Source organism: Cheilinus undulatus, linkage group 8, assembly GCF_018320785.1.
Source record: "Cheilinus undulatus linkage group 8, ASM1832078v1, whole genome shotgun sequence".
NCBI lineage: Eukaryota > Metazoa > Chordata > Actinopteri > Labriformes > Labridae > Cheilinus > Cheilinus undulatus.
Window position 1 is genome coordinate 12,861,823 of NC_054872.1, and position 26,503 is coordinate 12,888,325.

The 26,503-nt window shown below is 39.2% G+C and overlaps 1 protein-coding gene across 1 annotated transcript in view; it reads left to right on the plus strand.

Moving 5' to 3' along the window:
• The first annotated feature begins 706 nt into the window (after nucleotides 1-706).
• LOC121514295 (microtubule-actin cross-linking factor 1-like) overlaps nucleotides 707-26,503 on the plus strand; it is a 93,846-nt gene continuing 68,049 nt past the window's right edge. The window contains exons 1-2 of the mRNA XM_041794449.1: nucleotides 707-1,094; nucleotides 8,355-8,551. Coding sequence (XP_041650383.1) covers nucleotides 8,362-8,551 — 190 coding nt within the window. The 5' untranslated portion in view covers nucleotides 707-1,094; nucleotides 8,355-8,361. The remainder of the gene's footprint in view (nucleotides 1,095-8,354; nucleotides 8,552-26,503) is intronic.

Genomic DNA, 26,503 nt, shown 5'->3' on the forward strand with positions numbered 1-26,503 from the left:
TTAAGCACTGAAATTTCAGATCAAAACAAACTTTAAAAAGTTCAACTCTACACTTTCACTTTATAGGCTCACTTACTACAGCTTTTTTATATGTCCTTGAATTGATTGTTAGAAGCAATTAAGCAAGTTTTGCCTAATACTGTAGGGGTCTGACTGGGTGAGCACTGCATAATATTACCAGGCACAGCAAAAAGCAAGAATGAGCTGCCTGAGGGCTGCTCAGTAATCATGCTGGCCTTGTAGTGAGTCCCAGGAGATTATCATTACATAAAATCACATTTTGAAACTCCTATTGGACACTGACAGGGATGCACAGTGGTGAAGAGTGTGGACTCCAGCGTTAGGTGTGTTTCTTTACATTAAGTACAGGCCCATGTGTCACGTGTCGTCTGTTTCCACGTGGCTATATAATTTCACACCTCCCCTTTCATTCCAATAACCCAATTACCATCATCCGAGTGTAAAAGCCTTAATTTCTTTAGCACTCCCGCCCTGCCTGTCTGTAACAGCCTGCAGACACAACAGCGCTCAGCCCGGGACAGCCAGGCAAACTAATCGAACAGTGAGTCATGCAGCTTTTCACCGCAGCACCAGACCCTGCTGCTGCTGGAGAAAACACGTTAATTGCTCCCGATCGATGCAGCAGCTCCTGAGCAGCCCCAGCTAAAGGAGGACGCCTGCGTCTTAATTTCCCTGCAATTACGAAGGTTAAATGCAGCGTTTAGACGCTTCATGGGGACATTTACCAAATGCAACGAGGGCTCTGTGACCTTTAAATTCAGAGGTGTCGGTGTCGGAGTGATGTTGGGTGAGAAAGAACACCGAGCAGAGCAAGAGGATCATCACAGATGACTGCGGATTGTGCACGGCGGCTCGTCTCTCCAGCCTCCTCCAGCTGCCCTGCCTACTGTAAAAGGAGTGGCTATCCAACATTAGCGCCACACACATGTAACGCGCTGACACACGCACGGGCTTTGGAAGACTTTATTTGTTTTGGTTGGAGATAACCTGCAGCAGGACACAGACCGAGGCACCGGCTCACGCATTCATGGCTGTTTGACAGTCTTTACGCACTAAACGAGCTCAGCAGAAAGGTAAGAGTACATGGTTTCAGCGGTGATGGGTGTGTTTGGGTTCGGGTTACCAGTTCTACACAGATGGTATGTAGTCTAGTGTTAACTTGCCGTACTAAGTCATCCTGTCATTCATTCATTGGGATCAGTTTCTCTGCAGGTGCATCGAGCCTGTATTCAGGGACTGCAGGTCCCTGCACGGGGTCCTTAAAGTGCTCAGCAAAATCAGGCACTTTAAATGCACCAAAGTCCTGAACACATTCTACTAATTAAGGATTAACCAGCTCTAAGCCACTGTGAATGCCACTGCTATTACAAAATACACAAACAAATTCCAGGACTGTCAACTAGGGCTGGGCAACATGGACAAAAAAATCACATCTGATCCACGATGAGTTTGGTTATGGTTTTTTAAAGTAACTCATTACATTACTGATATTGGTTGTTTTGTTGTAGCTGAGGGACTTTTTGTGTCTTAATGGTAAAAAGTATGGTTTCCAGGAGACTTTTATTTTGAAGGGGGAAATGGAAGTGCTGTGCTTTTTATTTTTTAATGGGAATTGACAACTGTGTTGAATAAAGTTTGGACTGTCTTAGTTAGGAATGGTTGACATAGTTGTCAACTTTAATTCTCCTTCAAAATAAAGTCTCCCTGAAATCATACTGGCCACTATTAAGGCACTGGAATTCCCTTAGCCTTATTCTGCCATACAATAAAATAGTTTACAATGCGTGGCATACATTATCAGTAAAGAAACGTATGTTATTGCAAGTGATGTTCCTAGGCGTAATTTCCCTTTCGATTAAATGTAAATTGTGTAGCATTTAGCTAATTAGTCTTGAGACGGATAAACATATTCTGCAAACCACCTTCACTCTGCAACAGTGAAACAACGTCACGCAATGTGAAGTTGGTTTTGTAGTATGTAGCTAACATTAGCAATGCTAGCATCGTGGCCTTCAATCCTTTTTGCAGGTTAATGTCCACATTACTGAGCTCAATATCATCAACAGAATGCTGCAGTTATGTGTGAGTCTAAAGTGAGGTGACCTCTGGACATTTCCTAGATCAGAACAGTGCTAAACTATGCTGTTCTTGCCATGGACATGCTATCAGTGCTATAGTAGGCAGCAGTTGTTTAAATCAGAGTAAAGTGCATTATGGCAGGATTGCAGTTATCAGTGGCTACTAGTGGCAAACAACTGTGTTAGACATATACAAGTATGTTTCAGTTAATGTTGATAGATTATATACAAAACTGTATATAAATTTAGTCACGTTTGGGCCAAAAATTGAGGCTACAGTAGGGAGCAGATTTAGCAAGTAAGCCGTCTGAGGCCGCCATTAGGTGGAAAGGAAGACTGACACAACCCTGATAGTGCTCTGGATGTCCTTGCATATTACCAGGAGCATTGGAAAGTAATCTGCTGAAAAAAAAAAAAGTCCAGACCTTTAGGGTGGAGTCAGGGGTGGATGTGATGAGTCATGCAGGGACCATACACACAGGTAGTAGGGTTGCCACGAGCCCCTATGAGTGCTGTGGATGTCCCAAGGCAAAACAGCAGGCAGTCTCTAGCTGAAAAGGCCTGGGCAAAAATGACGCCACGTGACATGCGTGTGTAACGAGATTACCCTGGCCCCACCCCGTCCCCCTCTGTGATGAATCCTTAGCCCCCTATATACCTAGAACTTTTGCACATGACTGTATAGGTTGATATACTGTATGTACATTTTTTTGTGTAAAAACATAAAAGCAAAGTTGAAATCGAATGCAAATGTTGCACTGGTACTTTCAACACCCAGTGGCATGATTTCAGCACATACGTGAAATAATTACATAAAATAAACCTAAATCATCTAATTATCTTTCCATTATTGACATCTTTTTCCCATTCAGGGCTCCTGGGGCTGGAGCCAATCACAGCTGATTCTTAGCAAGAGGTGAAACAGTAATATTAAATAAGACATCATGAATTCTTCATTTAGACTAAACATTTCGAAGACACTGTCTGAAAGATTTGTGAGCATAACAGTTGGTGCTTCTTGATGTAGAAAATCTTTTTACCGAGCATTATAAACCAAGCATTTATTTTGTTATTTTTGATTTAACATCAACATAAATTATAGGGATTAAAACAATATAGTCCTTCCTTAGATCGTGAAAAAATATTTAAAAGACTAGATATATTATCCAGCCCTACTGTCAGCATAACAAAAGGCAATCTTAAAGCAAACAGCTTTAAGAGCATCAGTAATGCTGCTAATAAGCTCACAGACTTTGATATTACAAAAATTTGGTGCTTTGTCTGGCTTCTACTGTAATCCAGCTGCACCAGCCTTTAATTCCTGTTATTATGTGGTTTGTGATGCAGTTCAACCATGGCGAAGCTCAGAAAACATTGTTTTCATAAAGTAAAGGTGTTAGTAAAATCTTATCAATGGGAGTAAAGACACTGATGTGGCTGATAAGCTCCAATAAAGACAAAAATACACATTACCACAGGAGGAGTGGGATGATATTTAGCCCCTGATGTCAACAACAAGTGTCAAAGGTAAATAGTGCCAACCTTTGCTCCAGAAACATGAGCTCTGTTTATGTGAAAAAAAATAACTAGAATGAAACAGCTCAGATATTGATATTTTATGTCTGTGTCTGAGGACTTGGCACTGTTTTAAGGTGACGTCATGATCGCTCAACTGCTGATGTATTTACATGTTTGGTGTGATAACTTCACAGAGGAGTGAACTCTGAACCGTGTTTGACAGCGCTGTAGCCTGGTGTCTAAAACCTACTGGTGCAGGGCTTGAATGCAGTGTCATCTGTCACAGTGGGTGTGTTACTGCCACGCTCTGCGGAAATATTTATCTGCTCTATTTTTTAAATAACACATGGACAATTCCTATATTTCACGCCAAGTCATTGTTATAGCTGAAGCATGCCTCTAAAGTTTGCTGTAGACATTTCTGCAGACATAAAGTGAAGTGACGTGATTGTGTCATGAAGAGACAGTGACAGGAGGTGTCACCTCACAGATCCTCTCAGGAAACGGCCCTTCACTTTATAACTGACATTGTTTATAAGTGCTGATGACTCATGTTTGCTGTGCAGGTTCGTTAGTGTTCAATTAGCCAGTAACCACTGTCAAGGTATGTACCTGAGCAATGTTAGGGCTGGCTTCATAATTTATTTACTCACACCTTAAAACATTCCTGCTGATAAAAAACACAATACAAAAAGGACAGGGGAAGAAATAGGCTGCATTGTATGCGCTGTTCAATAAATCATCATTTCTTGGGGATGGTATTTCACAGAAAGGAAAATTATTTCCACTCATCTCTGTCATGTTTATCTTTTGCTGCACATGCTGGTAAATATTTAACCTAAAGGTCAAAGTCTTAGCACATAAGTGAAATAATCCTATATGGAGAGATTTTATACAACGTAAAGCCTTACTCTCAGACATTCCGTTGGTTTCAGGAGAATGATGTACACTCAAGATCCTAAAAGTGTAATTTTTCTTCGACTTTACTGATTACTGTGTAGAGTTGCTTGCTAAACGTAGGCCTTGTTAACATGCCTCTTATTCAGTTTTGAATAAAATGGGAACTCCGCTTATCTTACTTGAGAAAATTTCAAGGTTTAGAGAAAATATAAGCATTTTGCAGGCTCTTATTTAAGGTGTTATAAGTTATAGAAGTCAACTCTATTTGGGGCTTAGGGTTAGGGGGTTGTTAAATTTGGGGTTGCATGGTTAGAAAGAAGTGAGGTATGAACTACAAGCTAATCAAGACAAACCGGGGCTTGATTCTTCGTTTACAAACAGAATCAGCGAAGGCCCAATTAAGAAATGGTTCTAAAAATTATCTTGCCAGATTTTCTGTTGCGTGAAGAGTGTTAATAGTGACTTTACTCTCCCTGGTCTTCTCAGAAATTCTGAAATAATCAGAAATCCTGATGTTTTTGGAGGAGACTGTGGCCAGCTGAGCTCGTATGCTGTGGATTGTCATGTGGAACAAAATGATTGCCTATCAGGCAACAAGGTAACTGAAGAAAAAAGCTCAGCAAATACAGCAATGGTGAGGAAAGTAAATGTGAAACATAAATTTAGATGGAGGTCAGTGGCTACAACACAAGTGTTTAAATAACAGGTCCTGTAAAATGCACTTACTGGCCACTTTATTAGATACACTTGTTTAATTGGTTGTTGACACAAATAGCTAATCAGCCTATCACATGGCGGCAAATCAGTGCATTTAGGCATGTAGATGTGGTCAAGACGACCACTCCTGTCAGCTTAGAACAGGAAAATGAGGCTACAATTTGCACCAAAATTTGGCAATAGATTTGAAAAACGTTGCCTGATCTGATGAGCCTTGATTTCAATTGCAACATTCAGATGGAAGGGTCAGAACTTTGGTGTAAACAACACTAAAGCATGGATCTATCCTGCCTTGTATTGACGGTTCAGGCAGGTGGTGATGTAATTGTGTGTGGGATATTTTCTTTACACTCTTTGGTCCCCTCAGTACAAATTGAGCATCATTTTAACTCCAGTGGCGTCCCCAGTCACCAGGTCTCAATCCAATAGAACACCTCTGGGATGTGGTGGAATGAGAGTTCTGCATCTGGGATGTGCACCCGAAAAAACTGCAGCAACTGCGTGATGCTATCATGTCAATATGGACCAAAATCTCTCAGGAATGTTTCCAACACCTTGTTGAAACTATGCCACCAAGAATTAGGGCAAAAGGGGGTCCAATCTGGTACTAGCAAAGTGTACCTAATAGAGTGGCCGGTGAGTATATACAACAGTTTCAGTGACCAGGAGAGGAGTTGGGCTGAATTTGTGAACACAATGGATTAGGCAGACAGCCACAGCTATCCACATTTAGTTCATTTACTCAAAAGTTGCATTTGACCCCAGAATGCACAATATTTTTGGCATGATTTGGTATTGATATTTACAACCAATTTATTGGCAATAAGTAGGAATTAGTTTCATGAGTTTAAGTCAAGACAAACAGACCTATGTCAGCTGAAGTCTGTATATTTATTCATCTTTTTTCCTTAAACTTTAAATTATAATTTTAGGGTCTGAAGTTTTAGATCTGAACTACATTTTAATATCAGTATCAATATCGGTATCAGCTAAGATGAATTTGAAAACACTAGCATATTGGATTTCAACAAATATCCAGTATAATGCATCCCTAATTTGACCATGTTAGATTTTGAGATTTGAGAGCAGTGACAATTTTTGTTGGCTGATGAATGTGTTATGTTGTGTGCTTTGTTGGCTATCTTGTTGAACATGCCACACTGTAACAACAAAACTGTCAAATCTGTTTTTCTTTGTTTTCAACTGTAGGGTCTCACACATTTCCAAAACTGGTAAAGTTATTTATGTGTTACATTTTCTAACCTCTGGCAATACACACCGGAACTATCAACTGAGATGTAACAGCAATACCTCAGGTGTTATGAAATAAAGCCACTACAGAAGTATTAAACACTGTTGTTTGCCTATACAAAAGCTTTAAAGGCCATTTTGCCAAAAATCATCCATTTGGAGCGTTTGGAGAATTATTGTCTTGTGTTTGTCATGTTTATTTTAATCATGTTAGCGGGGTGTAAGAGCTAACTAGCTACCTGGCCCTTTCTTAACTGCTTGGTTCATTTAATCATGTTAACTCAGTGAGTAAGCTAGTAAACTGGCTCTGCCTTGACCATGTCTTAGTGGTGTTAACCAAACAAGTAAACTAATTAGCTAACTAGCTTTGTTTTTACTGCCCTGTGCTTCACCTTTGTGTTTGTGTGATGTTGTGTTTCACATAATCGGCTAACTGTCGTGTAAGCTTACTGGCTTAAAGACCCAGGTTATGGACATTTGGTTATTCATGAGGGGTAAACCTCAGCCACCATCCACAGATGGGGGGACAACCATAAGAGCAGCTATGGATTCACAGTTATTTGTTTCAGGGTTGTGAAAGATTTCGGCAATAAGTTGTTGAGGAATTTAATGCCCACCTGCTGGCGAAAGTTACACTGAGCTCGCCTGCATGTTAGTATTTTTAAGTCCTGCATCAGAGCGTATTCAGCACTCGACACCTTTTGCAGTGAACTACACCTATGACTTATAGTTCTGTTGTTTTCTAGTTGATTACATTACCATGTTGACTAATAATATTGAGGAGACTCTTGTCAGATCATCATTTCAGATATGAAAAGCACATTTGTCGAGCCAGACACTGCTTCCATCAAGTATAATTATATATGATGAAGTAGGAGTAAAAAATAGCATAAGAAAGAGCGAACAGGACTGACTGGTCTCTTAAAACAAAGTCATTTTACAACATAGCTACAATGATGAATGTGAAGACATATTTAATTGTTAATCAATGAGTTTCTATTGCAAAAACATTAATCTAACATTTGGCAGTATTGCTGTGCATTGCATTAAATTTTGTTTAACTTGATTTTAAAAACCTTTAAAGGTGTTAAATGTAACTGAGACTGTCTTGGGGCACCCTAAGAGTGCATTAATATCCATCTTAAACTTTCCAGAAATGCTTTGCTTTACCTTTTTTTCCTCCTTCGATGATGAGCAAGCGTGGCAGAATAAACCATGGATGTGTATTTCAGTTTTGCATGTTAACAGGTCAAGTTTAATATATGCTGCTATCATGACTGTGCAGCCTCCAGGCAGTCATCTCCACAGCTGCTGGTCACAACTAACAAAGTATTCTGTGTGTTTAGTCCTGCAGTTTGCATTTTATGGCACTTTAACATCACATAGTTTGAGTTTTATCATGCTGCATTTATCTTTGGTAGTTTAATATTTAAAGCGTGAGGTCAAAACACTGAAGAAGGCCTTACATAGCGCTCACAGAGCTTTGGTAGAGATCTGGTGTCTCTGGTTTTAAGTCTTGGTTCTTGCAGATTATCAGGTCAGCTGTTTAATGATTAGCCTGGTGTGTTGCTGAAGATTTTGGCTACTGGTTTTGTAAGAACCAATTTTAGAAGCATTAGATACCTAATAATTAACCACTGCACCTAATATCAAAAAGAAACTCTGTTTATGTGACATCTATGTAACTTTAAATAGCCTTGTGTGCATGCAGTCCTTAAAGCTTAATAAAAATGAACTTTTTTATATTATATAATAGATTTCAAGTATGCGTTGGTATTGTTTTGGTCTACATAATGAGAGCGCCCTCTATTTGTTTTGTGTGCACACTTTTGTCATTCACACTAATAACTCTTGTATTCACCCTGTTAGGTAGGCGATGGCGTCCCATAAAGACAGACGCAGGGATCGTCCCCCATTGGAGGAGAGCTATGGAGAGAGGAGCAGCGTCCCCTGTCCTGGAGACACCCTGCCCTGGAACCTGTCCAAACACCAGAGGGTCAAACGCTCAAAGTCAGCCTCAGGGGAGGTCCTGGATCCAGCGGAGCGAGCTGTGATTCGCATAGCAGGTAGGACAACTATAAGAACCAAGTCTTGACACTGATATGAGATGTGCTCATTCTCCTGACCACTTGATAGATGTCTTTATATCACTGCAGTGATGCAGAAGCTCTGACAGTGATAGGTTGTGATATCACACTTTGAGGCCTTGTTTGATAGAAAGTGGTGCAGCAGAATTCAGCTGCATTGTTTTCAGATTAAGCTGGGACAGGGTCAAAAGGACACAGAGACTTTGCTCATAAACAAGCTAGAAACCTGCTTTTGTCGATCACAAATCTCTGAGCTTCTGTTTTATTTCCTTTTGTACTTTGACATTTGTTTCCCCTTGGTCGTTTGCTCTCAGGACTTTAAGCTACATAATCAGTAATAATTGATAAAGAGGGAATGGAAGCATTAAATGCTAGCTAGACTGCTGCTTTTATTTATGTCACATTAAACTCCACTTAACATTGATGCATGTCTTATGAAACTGTGACTAAAGGAATGACTTAAATAAATAAGGAAAAGCTAAGTAACTAAAATTTCTGTCATTCAGACTCTCCTCTATCCTATCAAAGGTTAGCACTGATAGCACAGATAGCACACTGTTGTTTATTGGTGCTTTTTTAGACACCAGAGTTAAACTTGGCATTTACTACTTTTCTGTCTTTGCCTCCTTTATTTTTAAAAGTTGTCTACAAATTTTTAATTGAAATTAATGTTTTTACAGGACAATCTTGGTTTTAGATACTGGTCAGATTTGGCTGTTGTTAGTGGTATAATCTTTCATGTGGGATTACTTTTGTAACAGACTTATGACTTGACACCACAAGATTTTAATAAAACCATGCAATGCTTTTCCTCATGGTTTTAAATCTATTAAAGAAGGAATATAACATGTCACGACAGTTAGTAGATGAGAGCATGTGTTTTTATCATATAATATGAAAAAAATACTGCACAGTGATAGTGTGCATTAAGAGTGCTCATTTCTAAAAAGAAAAACAGGGATGCACGATATTGAATTTCTGCCGATATACAGTGCTTAACAAATTTATTAGACCACCTGTCATATTTGTCTCAAAGACCAGCCAGCATCATGAAGTGCTTTAATGCAGAGTCTTTCATTTTCAGTGAGCTCTCCACGTTTTACCATTTTGAACAGGAATTAGGAATTTCAAACTGAATTCACCCAAATTTGAGCCGGCTCACTGGGCTTCTCTGAGAAGTCAGAAATGAATCAAGCATAACATTCTACCACTAGAACTCATTTTTCTGTTCAGGAATGCAAGTAAATAACTATAATTTTACATATTAAGAAATATTAATGTGCTTTACTATTTTTTCAGTTTTTTTGTAAATCAGTAAACTTGAATTTGAATTTATCGGCAGGAATTTTATATCTGCCAATATCGATATTTGCCTTTTTAAGCTAATACCAATATCAGACTGATCCTATTATGCATCCCTAACAGAAAACATTGTCACGATTATTTTGATACTGAGATCATGACATGCATCTCATGCAACATCTGCATGAGATGCATTATTTATCTAGAAAATTAGACATTTAGACATCTTTGTATGATCATTTACCTAAGTAACATGAAAAAGTCCACACTTTTTCCCTCTCTGGGGATAATTTTGTACACTGATTTTCTTGAAATTTTATCACATTTATACCTCAAGTTCTATTTGAGGGAGAGCTGGTCCTCATTATATAGTACATCGGAAAGAGTCTGTAATTGTTTCTTGTTTGTGTTTTTATACTTGTCAGAGCAAAAGACTCCTAGTATCACATACAGCACTGCTCACATATAACTTTTTTCTTTATTTTAGACTAGTCAACTAAACACAGCTATACTTTGTGTTTAATTGGATGTGCATTTATTTGCTTTGTAACATCTCTGTCATGGACGGGGTCAACAACATCAGTCATAATGTTCTGACTTCTGATAAAAAGCATTGAAAACTCATATAACCCTCTTCATCTCTGCCATTGTGGATGTGGATATTCTGGGTCGAACTGTAGGATCACATGACAATAGTTGGTGGAGAGCTTCATTTGACAAATACTGACCACAAATTTGTACTTGTGTGAACTCATTTTTCCAGTAATCATGTTTTTGGTTGTCTTGAAAGAGCCAGAAGTTCTTGGATTTTGTGGAAGTATAAAACTGTGGGATATCATGGCTGGATAAGTCATAAATTCTAAGCTACTGGACATTTTGGCTGCCATTAACAGTCCAATAGAACTTAAAGGGCTAGGTCACAAAGGAGCTTTTAACTTGTACGGATTGTGATTCTGTAAGCAGAGAGGAAACTGAACAGACTGTAGTTATTTTTGTACATACTTAAAGGTACTTCAGTCCCCTGCAGACTGGTAATGGGTTTTACCAGCTGAACAGGATACCCACTTACATAATAAACACATACATTAAGACAAGGGAAATAGCTAGACAGAGATGTTAGTTTCAGCATGTGAGGTGTGGCTCATTTTCCTCAAACAATAGGCTGGGATCCTGTCCAAAGCTGGAAACACATTATTTATTTACACTAAAGGTTAGCAGAGCCAATGCTGTGATGTGCTGATTGTCTGGGGCCAAATGTTAGACACATTTACAGCGTTCATGGTCAGTGAAGGCCTCACACCAAACAGACTGACTTCAGTAAATCAGAGACAGGAAAAAGATCCTTGCACTTAATGGAAAAGGGGTTCATCTCATTGGTTGACTGTTTGCCTGGTGTGTGGAGTCCATTGGTATCACAAATTACTTTATCCTGCAGACTTCATACAACACTTCCAGCCAACTGCTGCACTTGTACTGGAGCTTTGAGGCTCACAACAATGTTTCTGTGTAGCTACATCAATGAACTCAGATCAAAAGCAGCATGAATGACTCCTGTCTTATTTTTGCTCGGGTGAGTTGTATTGAGAATTGCTGTTTCTTCTTCCCTTAAATCGAGCTGCAAGACACAAACTACAGAACAAGTTGGACTCTACTGGGTGATATTGCATGTTTCCAGTAATAGGGCGACTGTATTCTTTAGATTCTAGCCAGAAAAATAAAGTTACTTAAAGTTACTTTTGTCTTTTCCTTTTAAGAGAAGTCGCTGCACACTTGGCACCTCAGATGGAGGTTATTTTTTCATGTCTGCTAGCTTTGAACTTTTACCCGATATAGTATATCGGGTAAAAGTTCAAAGGTAGAAGAAGTACAGACTTAGACATACAGTATATCAGATATACTGTATGTCTAAGTCTGTACTTCTTCTACCATGTGACAAGACTTGCACAGTGATTATATTATACCTTGTGGCTTAAATTACTCCAGAGTGATATAAATGCTATGACCAAGGGAAAACGAAAATATCTCATTGCAGTAAAGCTCTCTTCAGCAGCACTGACAGCAGTATTGATTAGTCATGGATAAATAAAAGTCCATGTTTGCAGATATTCAAAAGAAGCTGCTTAACACAAATTGTAAAAATCAATATAAAGTACATTTAAAGTAGACCGTAATAAGTAAAGTATTATTGAGTATGGAAGGGGAAAAAATACAAATCTTCAAATAAAGATAACATGGCTTTAAAATTACATAAGACATTTCAAAATTATTCCCAACTCAAAAGGTAGAAGCCTTAAAGCAAATAGAGGCTCTCATTCATTCAGGTACAATTCTCCATCTCTATGTTTTAAGGTGCTTGTTTTCATGTGCCAGTTTTAGAAAACTATGCATTTGAAGTGGATGTTTTGGAGTGCTCTGCTCCTGCCGGAATAAGAGGAAGTTTGGATAACTTTAGCATCTACAATAGGTCTGCATCCACATCCTGTACTGCTCTTCCTCTCTCCATCAGAAGGCCAGGCCAGGCTGTGTCAGCACCCATGGGTGAGGTTGAGCTTTTGTTGTGAGCTCTGCTGACTGACGAACTCGCTGCTACAGAATCACTGTCTCTATTTAGAAGAGCATGTTCTAGAGGGCTGTCAGAGGTGGATTATGCACAGCTCATGTCAGCTATAACCTGCTGTTATTAACTGAACAAGTACTGTCTCCGTACGTAGTCTCATCTACAAATTGATCAATCACACAGAGTTGTGACTGATCAAGTATTTTAGTTAGTCTAACGGATGCTCAAGTGTAAACATGCTGAAAAATACGCAAAAAAAACCAAACAAAAAAAAAACACTGATAGTGTCTGCCTTAAGATCATCTAATAATGAATTCGAAACCATTTCTAAGCACGTGACTTTGGGCATCAGAATACAAATCAAGCAATGTAAAAGCTTTAATAGTTGTTATAATCAAATGAAGATGTTAATACTGCTCTCATATTTCGCTTTCAAGCCTGCTGCTGGATAGGTCAAGTCTCACATCGGGAAAATCAGCTAGCAGGTTTATTTCGGTTATTTTTGAGCATTGCTGTGGAGAGAAAACAAACAGGGTTGTGGCATAGAGTCAAACCAGCAGGTGCTGTGAAAAAGACTGTAATATGGCCGCCTTGGCAGCAGTAACAGCTTCCTGCTGCTGGACACTACAGAGACGTTGACAGTCTCAGTTACCACTTATGTGTTTTAGCCAGTGTTAGCTTGGGTTATTCCTCTTCAGAGCCCCACCAGAGAAAGAAAACCCATAGAGGAGTATATTGTATTATTACTAATAATCGCTCTGCTGTCCTTGCAGGCAGTCCTCCCCAACAGGGATGACAAGTCGGGTCAGTTATCAGGGGTCCTGAGTCAGGGGGCCCATAATTGAGCCCTAAAGCATCTTTAGGAAGTGCCTCTTGGGTCAGCTTTTCCCAGGCAGCGACAACCCAATCAGTTGGCCTGCCTGTCGTTTACAGCAAACTGTAGCATTGAACAGACTTCTCCTAATCATGACATCAAATATGGTCCTAACTTGATAGAAATGCAATTGTCTATTAACTAATGTTACAGAACCAGAACACTGACTGACAGCTGATAGTGATCCTAAAAACTCATTAAATAATGTAAACTAGCTAAAGTAAGCAGAGTAAGCTATGTAATAATGTTGATAATTTTGCAGTCTTTCATCCTGGTTGTGGTTTAACTAGAAGGATTGTATGCCAGTATGTAGACATCACAGAGTTCTGGCGTAGACCTTTCTGGTTTTAGCAATGTGAGTAGTGCTCCAGGTGCTGTTAAAGGGTTCAAAGTGACAAAACTTCAAGTTTATTAAGTTAATATCTCGCACTGTTGAATGGTAGCTGCAGCTGTCCTAACTTTTTTTGCCTCTGTGCAGACACGTGACTGAAAGTCATGGATATAAACTACATGAAACAATCTAAATACACATTCTACAACATTGTATTTAACGACATAAACGCTATAAAAAAGACAGGTTGTAGTATACGATGGCTGTCACTGGGCTGAGCTTTATTAGCCCTCTAGGCCTCAGTGTGTTCATGTAAATGAAATCCATGACTTTAAAGTACTATGCTTACCTTTGCAAACATTTTATTGAGGTTTAGTACTTTTCTTTTCGTAATACTGTAAAACAGTTGAAACGAGAATATGTATTTTTGTCCTGTATTTTCATTTGCATAAAAGCCTGTGATGGCTGTTCCCAGTTTGCCTATGTATACCGTCTCCTCACTAAAAAAAACTCCATGAATAGATAATAGAAAAATATTTTAATAACTTCATCTAACTGTAATTTAAGTCCAGCTTTGTTTTGTCTTTATCTTAAGTTTATGACTGTCCTCTGGTTCATACATCCCCTAGTTAGTCACCCTTTAGACATGAACATTGACATGTTTTCTGATTTATGTGGGGGTTGGCTTTAAAAAATTGGAACAACCTGGTGTTATCTGAAGACTTGGATGAAATTAATACTCTCTGAGAGTATTATATAGCAGTTACAACAGGAGTTTATGTAGGAATCAGGCCACTGCAGTATTATTAACTGAGGAGGCTTATGAAGAGGTGTAGTCATTGTTAAACTCACTCATACAGTATTTTGGTGATTGTTTTAACAGCTGATTTCTCTTTATTAGTATTTCCACATCATTAATAAATACTCTTAATTGTATTTTTTCACTCTAAATGTAAAGTTATTTTCCTCTGTCAACCACTAGATGATGAGTTTTAAAGCCCCCCCTGTCAGTTTGCTTTCAGCCTGCTCTCAAGGAGGATTTACTGTCCTCAGTTTGGCTTTAGGGTCAGAACAGGAGGACAGAGAGAGGTCAGAGGTCACCTCTGGACTTGGTCAGAAGCATGTACAGAATCTGTAGCAAATGCATGAGACCTGTACTCTAGGAATGACCTCATAGACATTATAACCCATCCTCCTTGTGGTTGGCTAAGCAGGCAGCGGAGAGTAAGAGAGAGGGATAGTGCAACAATGTGATCCAGGTAAACAGATGGATCACCAGTGGTTGCATACAGTGCAGTAATGCAGACAAATAAAGCAATTTTTCCTGATTGGTTCACAGTGGTTGTGCTCTGAAGAACGTTGAAACAAATGTACATGAAGGTTTTGGTTTGTATCAGGTTGTACTGAGTGTCTCTGCATCCTCGCATACTACATAACAATGTGTGCATTTAAACAGATGTTACAGAATTGATATGACTGCAAATGCTGTGATGGCAGTTTAGAAATTCACATCCCCTATGGTGCAGTCACTAAAATGCCAACAGGTGACATCAGACCCCAAAATGCATGATACAGCAAACATTATAGATCAAAACAAACTACTGGTAATATGGATACAAAAGTCTAATCACAAGATGGACAGCAAAGAAACGAGAATCGAGAAAGTTTGGAGCTGTACATAAGTCATGCAATATGCAGGCCGGGCAAAAACAGGGTAAAATACTGCAGCAACACCAATCTTTGCCAACACATGACAAGACGTCAGGCTAATCAGCAGTTATCAACAAGAATATTATCCTTTTTTAAAGTTTCTAGGCTAGGCTTATGTCAGTGTGTGCTGTCACAACTAGCACTGAATGACACTGTAAAGTCCAAAATTCTGTCAGAAGATTACAGGCAGCACTTTTTAGTTTTTTTTTTAAAGACTTGATCTGCACAGCATAGCTGATCATGAAAGCAGAAACTTTAGTGCTGCTGAAAATGCAAAAAATCGGTCTTGCAAATACAAGTGAAATTATATTATTGTTGTATTTAAAACAGCAGCAGCAGTGTGGTTTTATTTTGATTTTTTATTTTTCAAAGTAAACGTGTATCTGTAAGCATTGTATCACTGCCCCTGCATGATGATATGCATGATATTATGAGGCTATGGAAAGTACTCAGCCCTAGGGACTACTCACATGTAAGAGTGCTTTGAGTGGTGGGAAGACTAGATAAATACAAGTGCAAATTATGTATCATTTTCCCTGGCCTTTTTACAGTTAGTTAAGAAAATTTCAAATCTAAATTGCCTTTTTAATGTAGATTTGTTGAAAAGAACAATTTTAGACACGTATTGTATTCCACGTCATTGCTGCCAACCCTAACAGTCATGCTGAGTTTATTCCAGTGTTGTCTTTGAGAATCCATGCTTTACTTAAAAAGCAAACATCCCTGCTGAGTCCTCTTCTATTATTCATCATGTAAGGACTATGATCTGATACGGAGACATCGCCACACAGAGCCTCTCTCACTCAAAGGCACAGACACATTATTTCATGAGCATGGGCGATTTACTGTGGAAATGATTACAGTAAATGAACAGAGCGTCTTGTATCACTGCAGTGGTGCATGGATCGTATATTAGGGGCCGTATGGGGAATAACATGAGTCATCTAATCCTCGTCCCTCATGTTATCAGTGTGCCTTGTGACAGGACCAGAGAAAAGATGCCGACTCAGACAGATAAATCTTAATCTACACAAATGGAGGAACATTACCACTGACAGTTACTGCATAGAGAGATATGATGACTCATGCCCTCAGGCTACTTTCATTATAGTGCGATAGAAGGCATTTAAAGGGAGAATTAGAGCTGGAAACTATGGCACTTTAGCATAGTGTGCTTCACAGCTGTATTTCTGATGATCTAATGTTTTCTTAAAAGCTTATTCTCATTTAATAATTCTCCTCAGGTTCAAGATATTTCCTCTTTTAGCTTTCAACTACAAATTAAGAAGAACAACAGTAGTTTTTGTCATAATTTAGTCAAAAACTAAGCATCAAACTGATAAGTAAACACTGCTTGTATTCTCTTTAGGCTGCAATTACTCATTTGCCCACTAGGTGGCACTTTTATCAAAGGTGCAGGAGCCAGTAAGTGTTCCTGGAGAGCCATCACAGGTTCTGGAAAATGTGTCTCATTTCCCACACTGGATCAAATAGCTTAGTGTATTTCTTTTTGTGTCTCAAAGAGCTTCACCTCATTTCAGCAGCTTGTGAGTTTTGTCATCAATTAAAGCAACCTATCAGACAGAACAGCTTTATTTCTGCTCTTTTTTACTGTTATGACCTTTAGGCCTTTCCCATTACATGCTCCATCAAGGAAAGAATGCCTAACCTCACCCTTAGTGAGCTCTTTTGAATGAGCTGTGACAAATGGAACTGCAAAAGGCAGGAAAAATGCACAGTACCTTCTCTCTGCTGTGCTGTGCTGTGATTCAGCTAGACACTGATATCCAGAAGAGGGAGCTAGGACTGCTCCTCTGAGTGTCTCTCTGTTATTTTCTGTTGTTACAGTAACATTGCACTGTTATTGCAGCATGCTGGAACAGAATCCGGTCAGCCACAGCCTTGGCTAATGGACTGAGAAGTGTGTCAGACTGCTAAAACTTGTGATGATCAGTTGATACGCAGATGAGGAGGGTGTTAGGAGAGAAGGAAGTGATGAGATGACTTTAAAAACATCTCGTCATGCAGAGACTCTAAACCTGTCAGGGTTAGAACACTGACAGTAGACAAAACATGTACTTTACTTGGATAATACCACATATTACAATAAAATCCTGTGTTAAAGGAGCACTTTTAAAGCCTATTTCTTCCAGTTAAAAAGTGGTGTACTGGTGTGACCAACATACCAGTAATAATGCTGGGACATGCTATGTCATGAGAACAACCACCCAGAAGATGCAAACTTACACCAATGAAAATTTGCCCTTATTTATTGTGTCTTGCATAGAGCTACCTCACTATGCAAAACATGCTGAAATACTGTTACACATACTAAGCTGGCAGAACCACATTAACCAGCTCTTCTCTCTCATGAGGCCATTACCATGTACCAAAAGGAAACTGCAGTATACTATTAAGAAGTGATGCAATATGTTGAAAGTTTATTTGATATTTACAAATTATTTCAGCTGATACGATGTACAAATATAGACATTAAACTGCCTTTTTACGCCTCAAAAGTATCTCGAGACTCAGACCGTCTCTCCCAGACTCTGAGGCCTAAACTCGTACCCATGTGTTCATGATCCAGCTCTAGTATGTCCAGAACTCCATTGACAGGATTCCCACTTGCACAGCCTATATATCAGCTGCAAATATCAGTAGAAATTAGTATATCTGCCCATACCAATAAATGAAGCTAAGCATTAGTTCATACAGGACATTGTCATCATATGCTGGTTGTCAGCTGATCCCAATTATCGCTTCCCAGCTCCCACAGCCAATCACAGCTCTTTCTTTTAACACGGTGGTCCATTTAAATATGACGTAGGTCTCACTAGTCCCTACACTCATTAATGCTGATGCACCACACTGCTGCTGGTGTCAAAGGTTAACCTCCACCCCAGCCTCCTCCTTTATAGCAATAAGCTTGTTGCATTCTTATATCCAGATTCATGCAATGCATTTAATTGCTTTTGAACTAATTTTATTGTAGTCAGTATGCACTGTCATTAATGTATCCATCCATATGGGGGTTTGGTATGTAAGTAGAGCTGTTTGTCATTGGCATAGGAGTTGAAGCTGAGACTGTTTTTGCGGATGGTCTGACTGAGAGGGAGCATATTTATTATGAAGGGAAGTGGTCTAAGGACAGGGCCTTCAGGCACCCCATGGTTTACTGGGGCTGTGGGAGAGCAGGACAAAAAAGTTTGGGTTGGGACCCAGATCAGTTTATGCTTTTTTGTTCATCCCCATCCCTTCAAGTCTTCTATGTCTTTTCAGGACTTGTGTTTTTATGCTTGAATTTTAATGTGTTTTAAGGACTATAATTTCAGGTCTGAACTATATTTAAATATCTTTTCAGTATTAGCTTAAATGATATCTGGCATATTGGATAGCAGCAAATTTCAATATAATGCATCCTTAGTTCTATGTGGACAACTTACTACTATGATTCGATTATTTTTGAGATGCAAACCAGGAGCCTCTTCTTGCTGTCACATCTATCCTGCATATGGTTGGGTATTGTTTTTTTTTTTTTTTTTTTTTTTCTGATAATAGTACTAAATTGATACTTTTTATATAGTGCTATTGCCTAAATGGTGCATAAATCAATACTTTAGAGAGAAACTGCGGTAAATACTGGCATTGAACTGGCAGCTGAAATAAAGTGAGTGCACATAACTCATACAAATCTCAGAACATATTTCGTGCCTTTCATTTGGTGTGGTGTGGGTTTGCATTGGGATGGCAGGGTATCAAAATGAAGTACTGATATCTGCATTTTGATTCAGTCTATCAGATATCAGATGTGTTGGTAGCAGTACCATGTTGGTACTGGATTCTGATACCCATCCCTAATCCTCCAGAGGGTTAATGATGATGGGAAGATGTGATGGGTTTTTAGGGACAGGGGATGTCTAGAGTTGCCTTTACAACTATACTCATATTGCATTCTGCATCATGTCAGAATCCACTTATTCAAGTAGACCTGGGCATGCTGCCTGCGTATGGTGCCCTGTTGTACACACTAGCTAAATGGCATCGGACCTTAGAGGTCAGGTGTGCTCGGATTCAGGCCTGTGTCCCAAATGTGAAACCAACCTTATATAATTATGTCAGAAATCACTGAACAAACTTATGCTCTTCTTGAATTTCTCTCTCCCCATTCCTTTATCTTCTTGAGCACTGAGTGGGTCGAGTTCATGTTCACTATCATTTTTGTGCGCTGGGCTTTTAAGACCTGCTTATTTATAAAGATTTCTGATCATTTTGGTCATAAAAGAAGACCTTGTCAGGGTTATTTTGCTGTGGAAATGGACCAGACTTCAGGGTCAAGTGTTCTCAGTATTTGGTTTGAGTCCCTTCTGATAGACCAACCCTGTACTCAGTATTTTTTGGTACATGCTCATCATGTAAACCACATCTAATTGTATGTTTAAAGAACAGTTTATGCCATTTTAAGGCCATTTTGCTGAATTAATCATAGCCTTCTGCTTACAATAACAAGAGGATTAATCCTATATTAGTTTGTGTTGGTGATAAATCCTCCCTTAAAATCTGCCGTCACGCTTTGACAATTCTGCTGTCTTCAGAGCCAGACTATCAGTGTAGCTGGTGGCTAGTATTAAACTCCTGCATGTGTGTTTGGGTGTGTTTACGTATTTGTTTTCTTCCTGGCTTTTTTTAATCATCATTGGGCTGTGCTGTGTTTATCTTTAATCCCCTTGATGCTCCAGTATAAAAGATGTGCTTTGATTTGCAACAACTGGCATCTCATTCTCAGGATTGACGAATGTGGGAAAAAAAAAAAAAAAAAAAAAAAGAAAAAAAAAACATTATTAATGTTAATGATGTAGCTTCTCTTGTTCAGTCAGTCGGCCTCTCTAGAGTTTTAAACGGAGGGAATTAGACTTTAAAAATGACAGACTTTTCACTGCCAGCTGTGCAGAGCCTTTAATAACTTCAGTGTTATGAAAGAATGATCCAAGGATATTTTATACTGTGTGCAAAAAAAAAATTATTATTCATATGCCCACAAGGTTAATTCAGTTGGTGAGGTGTCAAAGTTCCAACTAAAATCATGTTTTGAACAAAATTTGGATTTTTCTGTTATAAGGACTCAGCTAGCCTCTTAGCTCAGGGCAAAGACTCCTAAAGACTCTTGTCTCCCTTCATCTGACTAGATAACACTTGATACTGCAAGACTGAGTATTTGTGATATAGATTGTCTCCACGCCAGGTAAATCTGTCACTGAAACTGCAATATACACTCACTGGCCACTTTATTAGGTACACCTGGCTAGTGCTGGGTTGGACCCTCTTTTGCCTTTAGAGCTGCCTTAATTCTTTGTGGTAAGTTTCAGCAAGGTGATGAAAACATTCCTGAGAGATTTTGGTCCGTACATAAATGCTTCATGCAGTTGCTGCAGATTTGTCTGCTGCACATCCATTATGCTAATCTCCTGTTCAACTGCCACAGATCTGGTGTCTGTGGAGGCCATTGGAGTACAGTGAACTCATTGTCATGTTTAACAAACCAGTGTGAGATGATTTGAGCTTTGTAACATGGTGCATTATCCTGCTGGAAGTAGCGGTCAAAAAATGAGATCACTGTGGTCATAAAGGGATGGACATGCTCAACAACAATACTCAGGTAGGCTGTGGTGATTAAACAATGATCAGTTGGTACTAAGGGCCCAAAGTGTGCAGAGGAAGCATCCCCCACACCACCACCAACAGCAGCCTGAACCACTGATACAAGACAGGATGGATCCATGCTTTCATGTTGTTTACGTAAAATTCTGACCCTACCACCTGAATATCGCAGCTAAAATTGAGACCAATCAGACCATGCAACTTCTTTTAAATCTTCTATAGCTTCAGTTTCCTGTTGTTAGCTGACAGGAATAGCACCCTGTGTGATCTTCTGCTGTTGTAGCCCATCTGCTTCAAGGTTGCTGTTCACTCAGAAAATGAGTAATGAGTGGTTATTTGAGTTACCGTTGCCTTTCTATCATCTCTGCCCATTCTCCTCTGACATTAACAAGGCTTTTTTGTCCTCAAACCTGCTGCTCACAGGATATTTTCCCCTTTTCTGACCATTCTATGTAAACCCTTGAGATGGTTGTGTGTGAAAATCCCAGTAGATCAGCAGTTTCTGAAATACTCAGACCAGCCCATCTGGCACCAACAACCATGTCGCATTCAAAGTCACTTAAATCCACTTTGTTCCATATTCTGATGCTCGGTTTGAACTTCAACAAGTTGTCTCGTTTACATCTACATGCCTAAATGCACTGAGTTGCTGCCATGTGATTGGCTGATTGGCTCTTTGTGTAATCAAGCAATTGAAAAGGTGTACCTAATAAAGTGGCCAGTGAGGATAGATAGTACTCACTTTCTTTTGTCAGTGGTTGCGTCTGTGAGAGACCTAAAGAGAGATTTGGTACATTTTGACTTTACTGATCTTTAAAACAAGAGATGGTATTTTAAAACAAATGGCATCACTTTATCAACCTTTGGATAGAAGGGATCAATAAGCTAAATTGACTCACAAGGTGAGTATTTTTCTATTGAGTAATAAAAGTACTCTTTATACCACTTTTCAAAGTCAGTAAATTCTTTTTTTTTTCAACAAGATGGCTCAGTTGTAGCTTGAATTAAAACAGAACTGGCAACAAAATAATACCTCTGAAATGGAATGCTATTGAATTACATGGATACGAGTGGAAACATTCAGAGAAAGTACAAGAAAATCCAAAATTGTGTTAAAGTAAATAAATTTAGTCTTATACTGGCACCAGAGGTTCCCAGGGTTAGAAGTGTTGTGTTTTTAGGTCTGTCAATTCTCCCAGGCCATTCTTGTGATCATGAATGCTGTGAGGCTTTGACTCAAGGATGAACTCAACTGATTTTGTAGGTCAAAGGTCAAGGTCATTGGGCCACATGTTTTTTTTTCCTTGCTTGTGAGTGTCTCAATAATGGACTTCTGGTTTCTCTTCCGATAAATGTCCACTCTGATTCAAGGCTGAATTGTCAAGGTCACTGTGACCTCAAATTTTGAGAGCACAATAATTCAAGAATCCACTGAGGGATTTTGGTTACATTTGGCACAAACCTACTCTTGGACTTTATGGTGAACTTTTTTTATTTTGGAGGTCATAGGTCACAGCGACCTTACATATTGTGAGGGTGAATTTACAGAGAAATATTGTCAGGTTCAGTTTGTCATGGGGTGTTGAATGCAGATGAAATACTTAATTTTCCAGCATTGTTATTTTCATTCCTCCCTTGGGGCCAATCACAGGCACACACAGGAAATGAAGTGTTAATAGACACACATGAACTCCTAAATGTAAATGTAACACGAGAGATCACATACACACATGCTAAGGTGTTCAAAATAAACATTTGAACTCCCAAATGTTCAGATCTCCTAATGAGTGTGTTTGTGTGAGTAAACTGAAGAATAACTGTGAGTGCTTGGAGCCTCTATCTGCACCTGTTGAGTTCTGCTGAATGAGAGGTGGGAGACAGACTCGGCTACACACCCATACAGACACAGAAACGCATACCTAGCCACCCCACGAGATCATGAGCCTTTTAAAGTCACAGCTTAACTAAACAAACAGAAGTCCTGAAGGCCTGGTTTGGTAGTCCGTCTCTGGCAGTGAACACCAGCCCAGAATGATCCTCTGTTATAAATCAAAGCATCTCTTAAATGTCACTGTATGTGTTTAAGAGACTGATGTTAGGAGATCCAGTATGAGTGGCTGTTAAAAGTGGGTGAGGTGTTAAGAGTTTACTTTTAAGTATCTACACTCAGCTGCCACTTAACATAAAATCTGATAAGATGCACTACAGTATTTTTTCATCCAAATGTTGCCTGTGATTTATTCAACACTGGAACAAGTAATATACCAAATGACATGAGATATGTGCCACCTTGTAGTGCACACAACTTGATGTAATTAAAAATTCCCTGCCATTTCAAGCGCCCTCTTTATAGCATGAACTATGTATGAGGCACATAATGATGCAGACAAGGCTGGGGTATTACTTTTAACAGCTTTTCTCCCTTATTAGGTTATATTTCTGCATTAAAAGAAAATGTTGGTGTTCTGTACTGCTTGTATTGTATTTGTTGGATACAGTTGGTGGTGGTATGCCTGTAGTTGGTTTGCAAATCCTCCAGGAAGAAGAAAGAAGAGACAAATCTGATGACCACACTGGTTACTTTTGTTTATGCTCTACATGTATAATAGGACTACATCCTGCAGCCTACTTTGTTGTTTTTATTTCAAAGACTGCAATAAGACCCTTTTCCTGCTTTCACATCAACCATCTAGCTTGGAGGATGAAATGGGCTCATGCTGCAAGGAAACAATGGTTTTTGAAGACCTGGGAGGCGTTAAGAATTGAATTTTCAACTGCACTCATTGACGATTACCCAGCTCTTGGCTCAGTTACATTCACATATCCAATCCACAGCATGGCTTACTTTTCTTAGTTAGTAGTTTTCTACAGTTAATAAAAACCCAAACTGGGTCTGGCGTCTCTCATCTTTCTCTTGACTTTTCCCTAGAGATCCTCATACAGGTCAGTTTATTGAGATGCACCTGAAAATCAGCATGTCAGACAGCCGTACTGAGAGAGCTAGTGCTGCTAAAGCTAACAGTGCAGCTAAGGAGCCACATGCTGCAGGGAAGTTTGAGATCTACAGCTTGCAGTTCTGATCATAATCAATTTTTTCCAGCACCTCTATATGTAAGATGTATCCATAATAAAGCATCTGATGTGCCAGCATAATGAAGCTGTTTGTCAGGAGGCTTCAGACCCACCTCAACTCCATCTCTCAGCCTATAGGATGGAAGTAAAGACAGCATCCCTAATGTGGTGACCGCCACTGATGAGCTTCCACAGATCCCTTCAGAAACCAAATCGGTACCATCGCTAACACTTTGTCCATGTTCTTTTCCTTGTCTGTGGTTAAAGTAAAAGTTATTATGGGCTAAAAACTGATAATAAGCCTCCATTTATTCTTTACAGTGAGTTTCGTATAGACTGGGAATTTCCAAACTCAGATCCAAATGGCAGCTGTATTATTGTTTCCACATCAGAGCGTAGAAAAACAAAGTCTAATTGTTAAATCAGAAATCATGCCTGACGGTCTGATGTAGAGTGCCTCCCAAACATAGCCCCTGTTACTTACTGTAAACTTCCTGTTGGAGTGAGTGTAAGGATAAAGTCACACTCTCTTACTTCTACAGCAGCAGTAAAAACAGAGAGCTTGGAGCTGACTTATCGTGTTTCCTCTGAGGGAAGTGTCCTGGCTGATGTCAGAGCGGCCTTGGCCAAAGAAACGTCTGATAGTCAGACTGAGCTGCAGGGATTTTCTTTTTCCTACATCAGATCTCCAGTCTTGTGCTGCAAAAGACTCCTACGCACTCGAGCACAGATACAGAGCAGAGAGATATCTTCTTTACTTTCCTCATCATTTTTATGAGGCGTGCAGTCATAAAACTTCAGCAAGGCTGAGTTTTTAGACTCCAAAACACTGCAGCTGGCTGCAGCCATTAGCAGTCTTTGTTAGGTGACATGATCCAACATCTCTGCTGTTAATCATTTTAAATGCCACAACCTGCATCTGTATTCATCAGAGCACCTCATAGATTTATCCTGTGACACAACATCCTTTAGCTAAACTCAATTAAAGTAACAGATGAGGTCTTCAAATGTAGACCTGTGTAGCTGTCTGGTTGTCATTTCTTACCCATAATTCATTGAGGTTTGGACACCACACAGCTTGGCTGTTGAATATTCAGTAGAGGCCCTAACAGCTGATTTTCCTTCATGATACCAAGGGCATGTCTGCCCTGCAGCCCTCTCTGTTTTATTTAAAGGAACACTGTGATGGGATTTTTTTTGTTAGTAAGAAACTGGGTTCTGTGTGCATCAGGCAGGTGGTGAAACAAACCTGTGACTCCCAAGATAGCTGTTTTATTTACCTTTATACCTCCTCATACATCACCATACAAAAGACTTGCCATATCTTTGCCAACATAGTTTACCTCAATTTTTTTGCTTTACAAAACTTTTTGTAAGGCATCTCTGGGTTAAAGTTAAGAAAGATGTTAAGTGCAGTGAAAAATGCCCGTGGTTGGGAAGTGATCATTTTACCTTGACGCCGAGCACTAAAGGCAGTAAGACCAGTAAGACTTCTTTTTAGGGATGTGCATTTCAAGTAGTTACCAACTAAAAGTTTTTTGCGCTGATTCAGATTTAATTCCAAATACAGTTCAGGCCATTATTAATCATTTGCACACAGGTGGACCAGCATCATTTCTGTTAGCTTGATGCTAACACATAATAGTAGGTGCCTTCAAGGGGCTAACAGCTTCAGCCTTTACAGATACTGGTAATTTTAACTTTAAAGTGTCATTTCCATCTTCTATCACAGTCCCCTGTGGTCCAAATGGAACATCTGTGTCCTGATTTGGTCAAAATGTTTGTTTAAATGTGTAAGGCACCCAGCTGTGACCCAGCTTTAAACAGCCTTTCAGAATGCTCCGTATTCATGTGTACCTTTTTAAATGCAGATACACTTCATCCCTCTCTACCCTAATATCTAATATAAGAAAAATAACGGCCTATCTCTATGATCTTTGTAATATCTGCTATTTACACCATAAGTTAAAGGAAAACATATTTCTGGTTATTGGTAACTTTAAATAGGCAACAAATCAGATTACGCTGCTTTTGTTTGGTGTTGATAAAAAACTTCCGTGTTCTTTACATTCTACACAAGGTGTGTCAAATTATGTTTGAATAGATCAGTGATCCCCAACCCTTTATCCTTAGAGTAACTTGTATGTAAAGATGAGAGTGCACCGTAAGATTTTCAGCTGATTCAGTCAGAAATTTTGAGTCCCAAACGTTTGGACGAGTATCAAAATCTAGTACTGACATGGTACACATCCAATACCTACCGGACCGAATTATAACACAGGTATTGATGCATTATTTCTATACCCCGCCACCCCAAAGGAAAGGCAAAAAAAGGCACGAGTGTGATTGGTAATGATGTGTTGATTGACACTAGTTTCCTTTTCTTATCTGTTTGACTGACATTGTATAAAGATATTTCTGCTAATC